This window comes from Solanum stenotomum, unplaced genomic scaffold (assembly GCF_019186545.1).
Source record: "Solanum stenotomum isolate F172 unplaced genomic scaffold, ASM1918654v1 scaffold11127, whole genome shotgun sequence".
NCBI classification, from domain to species: domain Eukaryota; kingdom Viridiplantae; phylum Streptophyta; class Magnoliopsida; order Solanales; family Solanaceae; genus Solanum; species Solanum stenotomum.
In genome coordinates this window covers 329,044-336,205 of record NW_026021407.1, presented here as the reverse complement: position 1 = coordinate 336,205, position 7,162 = coordinate 329,044, and the positions used below count along the sequence as shown (strand labels likewise).

The 7,162-nt window shown below is 34.8% G+C and overlaps 3 protein-coding genes across 3 annotated transcripts in view; all 3 read right to left on the bottom strand.

The window, feature by feature from the left end:
• Positions 1–904, bottom strand: part of LOC125849838 (uncharacterized) — an 11,429-nt gene extending 10,525 nt beyond the window's left edge. The window contains exon 1 of the mRNA XM_049529806.1: positions 32–904. Coding sequence (XP_049385763.1) covers positions 32–904 — 873 coding nt within the window. The remainder of the gene's footprint in view (positions 1–31) is intronic.
• The window catches only part of LOC125849836 (extensin-3-like), a 61,010-nt gene that overhangs the window by 41,357 nt on the left and 12,491 nt on the right, over positions 1–7,162 (bottom strand). The gene's annotated exons all lie outside the window — the stretch shown is intronic.
• LOC125849837 (extensin-3-like) lies at positions 4,530–6,340 on the bottom strand. The gene is made up of 4 exons (XM_049529805.1): positions 6,302–6,340; positions 5,766–6,127; positions 4,962–5,319; positions 4,530–4,868 (listed from the first exon to the last, which is right to left on the bottom strand). The coding sequence occupies exons 1-4, from the start codon at positions 6,338–6,340 to the stop codon at positions 4,530–4,532; spliced, it is 1,098 nt and encodes a 365-aa protein (XP_049385762.1).

Below are 7,162 nucleotides of genomic sequence, written 5' to 3'. Positions count from 1 at the left end.
CGGGAGTTGGGGGTGGTGGAGACTTGTATACTGGTGCAGGATGGTATGGCTTCACTGGTGGTGGTGGTGATTTGTAAACGGGAGTAGGTGGTGGTGGAGACTTGTATACTGGTGCAGGATGGTATGGCTTCACTGGTGGTGGTGGTGACGTGTAAACTGGAGTTGGGGGTGGTGGAGACTCGTATACTGGTGCAGGATGGTATGGCTTCACTGGTGGTGGTGGTGACTTGTAAACTGGAGTTGGTGGTAGTGGAGACTTGTATACTGGTGCAGGATGGTATGGCTTCACTGGTGGTGGTGGTGACTTGTAAACAGATGTTGGGGGTAGTGGTGACTTGTAAACTGGAGTCGGTGGTGGTGGAGACTTGTATATTGGTGCAGGATGGTATGGCGTCACTGGTGGTGGTGACTTGTAAACAGGTGTTGGGGGAGGTGGTGACTTGTAAACTGGAGTTGGTGGTGGTGGGGACTTGTATACTGGTGCAGGATGGTATGGCTTCACTAGTGGTGGTGGTGACTTGTAAACAGGTGTAGGGGGTGGTGGTGACTTGTAAACAGGTGTAGGGGGTGGTGGTGACTTATAAACTGGTGCAGGATGGTAAGGCTTCACCGGTTTTGGTGGTGACTTGTAAACCGGAGTTGGGGGAGGTGGAGACTTGTAAACTGGGGTGTGTGGAGGATAGTATGGCTCCATGGGTGGTGGTGGTGGTAACTTGTAAACTGGAGTTGGTGGTGGTGGTGATTTGTAAACTAGTGCGGGATGATAAGGTGTTGGTGAAGGGTGGTATGGCTTCTTTGGTGGTGGGGGAGATGAGTATTGATAATTAGTTGAGCTTTCGGAAGGTAAGCTAAGTGACACTAAAACAACTAAAAGAGTAGCAACAAGAGAGGCCATTTTCCCCATATTTGAAACGAAGAAGAGAAGTTGTTGTGCTCTTAAGCTTCACTCAAATCCCTTTATATAGCTTTCATTTCGACAATTACCCTTACCAAGATTGACATAAAATGTAGGTAAAATGTTAAGAGTTTTTATGCATTTTGATAATTGGTTTTGTCATGTTGTTGGATCAATTTGCCTTTAGTTTATTGGATAGAGGCTGCAAGCTAAGCAAAAATGTATAAACAATTAAGGCAACCATACTATTTTCTTTACATCTTGTGATGCAATAATTCAAAGAGCTACAAAGTCTTCTTTTTCTTCCAAGCTTTTACATTACATACATACAGAATCTTTGAAAAAAATGCGTGCATCCCTCAACTTCGCACGATTTTTAGTTACAAAAATCAGTGTACTCTGCTTTTTTTTTTCTTTTTTTTTTTTGTTACACTAAATATTTGAAGAATTTTATTACTTTCCATCCCATATTAGTTGGTCATTTTTATTAACTAGATAATTTTATTAATTCACCTCTAGAAAACTACTTGGAAATTTTACAAATAAATGTGAATACTTTCAAAAGGAATTAATTGCAAGGATAATATAGGAAAAAATTAATTATTGCTTTCTTGATTTAGTAAGGTGGACAACTAATGTGTGACAACTATTTTTAGTAAGACGATCAACTAATATTAAACGAAAGGAATAATATTTTTTGTGGATTCTGATTGATGAACTAACCTTTAATTACCTAAGTGCTTAAATAGTTTAGAAATTTAGAGAAATTGAAAACAATAATACATATATATCATATGAAGACAAATGATAGATTATTGTAATGTTAAAGAGTTTAATGATCTATAGAAAAATGTGACCCACTTTCATTACCAAATAAAGCAATTAATGTTGTTCTTTCTTTTTAGTTTTAGGTGGGAATAGAGGGGGGAAAAATCCACGGATTATGTAGCTCAATATTGAAAAAATTATATGATTTTTTGTATCTTAGTTAATCATCATGGGAACACAAAGGGTAGAATACAGGTCATGATAGAAATAAAAAATTACTTTATTTTAGACTTTATTGAGAGTTTTTGAAAAGGTTTTGACTTAGGTACTTCAATGTACTCAAATCACTTGAAAATAATTCCTAAATTTCAAGAATCAACCTCAAAAACTAATTGAATTTTGTGAAACTTTAAAGGTACATTATGTTACTTCGTATCGCTGAAGTTAATATTTTGGTAGTATAATTAATTAAATTACATGATTTGATTTAATTACTTAATATATAATTATAGTTTAATTACTCCATTGCATAATTTATCTATTGTTTAGTATCTGTATTTGAGCACGACTAATACAAATGTGTGTTAGATAAGGTCATTCTAATAACGCTTATGTTAGTTTTAAATGTCGGAATTTATAGTTCTTTTTGTAGTTCTCTTAAAATTTTGAAAATACGAATTGTCTTAAGAAATAGAATTAAATGAATCGAGTCAGTTCAAGGCTTTATACTTTTCACTTTTATGTTTTTAAACTTTGAATAAATAATTAACATTATTGATTTGCACCATTACATCACCTTCTTTCATTTTCTCAAATTATTATACTCATTTACTTCCTCTTTTATATATATATATATATATTTATCCTTTCTCTACCTACCAAACTAAATACGTGCTTCTTTTTTCATTAGTTAAATGTTTATAATAAAAGAAGAAGAGAAGAAGCCGTCCCGTTTTAGTTGTTGTGTTGCGCTTTTCGAAAGTTAATTTGACTAATTTTTAAAGTTAAATTAAATTACATTAATTTGATATTTTAAACTAAAAATTTAGATATTCAAAAACTATACGAAAAATACTATAAATTGTAATTTTTTGCATATCAATATGATGAAAAAATACACCGTAAAATATTAGTCAAAGTTCTTATTATTTGACTCTAAGAAAGAAAACCATGACAACTAAAAGGAGACGGAGAAAGTATTCAAATACATGGACGATTCTTGGTTCATCCATTAATGACTTTGACTTTCTAATTAGAAAAATAATTAATCATCTGTATAACTTAATCACCGACAAAGGTAAAATTACTAAACTCCATATAAGATTCCATTAGTTAAGCTAAACAAGTACAAACCTTAGCTACATTGACCTAGTCAATAATTAGTACAGACATATATTTATAGACAAATATTTGTCCAACGATCGAGATCTTATGTTCTATTTTGTTTCTTCATTTTTTTGTTCAAAAAAAAAATTGTTTATAATAAAGTTAGAATAATAATAAGTTACAAATTTTATGATTTAAATAAAGTGTAATTAAATTTAAGTTAATCCGTTAAGCTTACAAGTCTGGCCCAGTCCAACTCATGTTTCTCAAGTCCAAAGTCGGCTAGAATGGCAAGGAGACCAAATATCTCAAACCCTAGCATAGTTGATGCCTATATAAAAGAGTATTCAATAGTGATTTGCCAGTCTTCTGCATACAAAAAATTTTGCCACCAAGTGGTGAGTCATTTTATACCTCCTCGAATGTGATCAAAACTTGACTTTGCATTCGTGGTAAACTTCCAACAAGTATTCCATCAATTCAGGAAATAAAACTTTTGAGTTGATAGTCATGGAGAGAAAAAAAAAACAAAATTACACATTTTAGTATAAAATTTTATAAATATTGTTAAATCCTGCACAAATAAATAAAATTAAATATTATTATTTATTGATATTTTTCTTTTATTGATTATTATTTTTCAAAAACGAAAATTTAATCGTTATAATATGCCTTGAACAACCACAATCAGATACCAAAGAAGTTGGTTGTTCATTCTCTATTTATTTTTTTAAAAAGTGAAAGGTGTAACAATTAAATTTTCATCCCTGAAAACTAATAATCAAGATAAGAGAAATAGGACAAGTAATAATATTTAATTTCAATAATTTGTGTGGGTGCATTTACTTTTTCCTTTATAAAATTTTATATAAAGAAATGTAATTCGGTAATTTTTCTCCTCACGATGGTCAATTCAAGAACTAATTGAAGCTACTAATATTCCCGATTGATTGTTATTTAGATTGGAGCTACTAATATTCTCAATTGATTGTAACTTAAATTTTATTGTATCTTATCATTAAATTTATTGATGAATAAAACCCACAATTTTTATAACAACTGATTTAATGTAACTGATGAGAGCCTCAACTTATAAATAACTCAATATAAGGATGCCAAAATAAGAAAAAGGACCAAAAGAAAGAGTAGAGAGAGGGGAAAACATAAAACCGTATAGTAATAACTTATTTTATACATCTCATAATCTCCGCATTTTGCAAGGAGATCGAACAAACATACACAAAGAAATAGAAGTAAAATATAAATATAATATATACAAACAATAACTTATACAAAATGAAGCTACAAAAGTAATTTGCCTCCTGTGTGGGCTTATTTTCTTGTAGCTCAACATTCTGCCTTCCTGCATAAGAATATGATATGTGAATGAGAACATATATAGAACCTAAACAAAATAAGATGTAGACAGCATAGGTCTATATTAATGATTTGTACGAAGAAATTGTGCAACTTCTATAGACATATTATAATTAAAAAATTTAGTTTGGTTTTATTATCTCAGATATAATGAAATCTCTTCTTAATAATGGTAGGGAGGAGGGGGAGAGGTGTATAGATAATGGGGTGGTGGTGGAGACTTGTAGACTGGAGTTGGTGGCGGTGGAAAGTTGTAAACGGGAGTTGGTGGAGGTGGCGACTTGTAGGTTGGGGTATGTGGAGGGTAGTATGGCTCCTTGGGTGGTGGTGGCGACTTGTAAGTCGGGGTGTGTGGAGGGTAGTATAGATCCTTGGGTGGTGGTGGCGACTTGTAAACTGGAGTTGGTGGAGGTGGTGACTTGTAGGTTGGGGTATGTGGAAAATAGTATGGCTCCTTGGGTGGTGGTGGTGACTTGTAATCGGGAGTTGGTGGAGGTGGCGACTTGTAGACTGGAGTGTGTGGAGTATAGTATGGCTAATTTGGTGGTGGTGGCAACTTGTAAATAGGAGTTGGTGGAGGTGGCGACTTGTACACTGGGCTGTGTGGAGGGTAGTATGGCTCTTTGGGTGGTGGTGGTGACTTATAGACTGGAGTTGGTGGAGGTGGTGACTTATAGATTAGGGTGTGGGGAGGGTAGTATGGCTCCTTAGGTGGTGGTGGCGACTTGTAAACAGGAGTTGGTGGAGGTGGAGACTTATAAACTGGAGTCGGTGGAGGTGGCGACTTGTAAACTGAAGTGCGTGGAGGGTAGTATGGCTCATTTGGTGGTGGTGGCGACTTGTAAATGGGAGTTGGTGGAGGTGGAGACTTGTAGGTTGGGGTGTGTGAAAGGTTGTATGGCTCCTTCGGTGGTGGTGGTGACTTGTAAATTGGTGTCGGGTGGTGGTGGCGACTTGTACAATGGAGTGTGGGGAAGGTAGTAGTCTCCTTTGTTTTGGGTTCTGAAGGGTGATTAGGGCGTCATGCGGAAGCTTACAATTGCAATCAAGATGGTGATAAATTAGATGACAAATAAAGCGATACTAAAACATAATATTATTAATATGAAAACTAATTTAAAAGAAAAATATTATAACTGTTGAGAGATTAAATCTCCCCATAAACAAAACTCACTAAACGACTACATTGTGGATTCTATTATGTTATGCTATGAGAATAGGGATCTTCAATTTATAGATCTCCAAACTATTCCTCTAAGGAAAGAATAAACCAAATATGGAAGAAAATTATATTTTCCTTTCAGAAAAAGTTCAAGTATTTATGGTAATACTTGACTTTTCTTTAAGGAAATAAATAAACTTCAAATAAGGAAAGAAAATCAGGGCAAAACCCTAACACTTTGGTGGGGGTGGAGAATTGTAAACCGAAGTTGGCAGCGGTGAAGACTTGTAAAAAGGAGTTGATGGAGATGGTGACTTGTAGGTTGGGGTGTGTGGAGGGTAGTATGGCTCCTTGGGTGGTGGTGGCGACTTGTAAATTGGCGTCGGAGGTGGTGGCGACTTGTACACTGGAGTGTGTGGAGGGTAGTATGGCTCCGTCGGTGGTGGTGGAGAATTGTAAACCGGAATTGGCGGCAGTGGAGACTTGTAAATAGGAGTTGGTGGAGGTGGCGACTTGTAAGTTGGGGTGTGTGGAGGGTAGTATGGTTCCTTGGGTGGTGGTGGCAACTTGTACACTGGAGTGTGTGGAGGGAAGTATGTCTACTTCGGTGGTGGTGGAGAATTGTAAATCAGAGTTGGCGGTGGTGGAGACTAGTAAATTGATGCGGGATGATAAGGTGTTGGTGAAGGGTGGTATGGCTTCGTTGGTGGTGGAGGATATGAGTATTGATAATTAGCTGAGCTTTCGGAAGCTAAGCTAAGTGACACTAAAACCACTAAAAGAGTGACAACTAGAGAGGCCATTTTCCCCATATTTGAAACAAAGAAGAGAAATTGTTGTCCTCTTAAGCTGAACTCAAACCCCTTTATATAGCTTTCATTTAGACAATTACCCTTACCAAAATTTATACAAATGTAGGTAATATGGTAGAGTTATGCATTTTGATTTGGTCTTGTCATGTTGTTGGCTCAATTTTGACTTTAGTTTGTATATTTAATTTGATGGATAGAGGCATCCTATTAAGGGAACTATACTGTTTGTGACAAAATGATTCAAAGAGCTACAAAGTCTTCTTTTCTTACAGAATCTTTGAAAAAAATTCGTGGATGCCTCAACTTTTCACTTAACTAACCTTCACACAAGTGCTTAAATGGTATTGAAGAATATAGAAATTATATCACATATTTAATAGAAATGATTTGTCACAGACATCCTTTAATAGAAAATTTATTGTTTAATAAATATGGATAAGAAGAATAGAATCCTAGACCTCTTCTAACTAAAACCTTGAATAAATCAACTATACGAATCTAATTAATCTTGTGTAGAAATTTTGCTAATTGTAAATAATTAAGTATAGTTTTCCTCTATGAATAGGATGCTATATGTTATCTACCTTCAGGTCTGAATTCACCTCTGATCCCGCACTAATATTTGTTATAAGAATAGATTATTTATTAAATAATATTTGATGTTAAGTTTTGTTAGGATTTGCTGTTGAATAGTTTAGAATTCACTCAACAAGTTAATAAGTGAATAATAATTTGCTAGTTCAAGGGAAAAGGTAACCATCAGTACTATTAATCTCAAACATTTTAGCATGGCTCATTTGTGAAAATATATTTGACTTGTAA

Bases quoted from the DNA above. Each gene is read 5' to 3' on its own strand.
- LOC125849837 (XM_049529805.1), bottom strand. From the start codon at position 6,340: ATGGGGAAAATGGCCTCTCTAGTTGTCACTCTTTTAGTG. The intron at 5,320-5,765 runs GTGTTAGGGTTT...CCATTGTACAAG, and splicing joins AATTCTCCACCCCCACCAAA to TCGCCACCACCACCCGACAC. The intron at 4,869-4,961 runs GTGTACAAGTCG...CCAGTCTACAAG, and splicing joins ACTACCCTCCACACAGCCCA to TCGCCACCTCCACCAACTCC.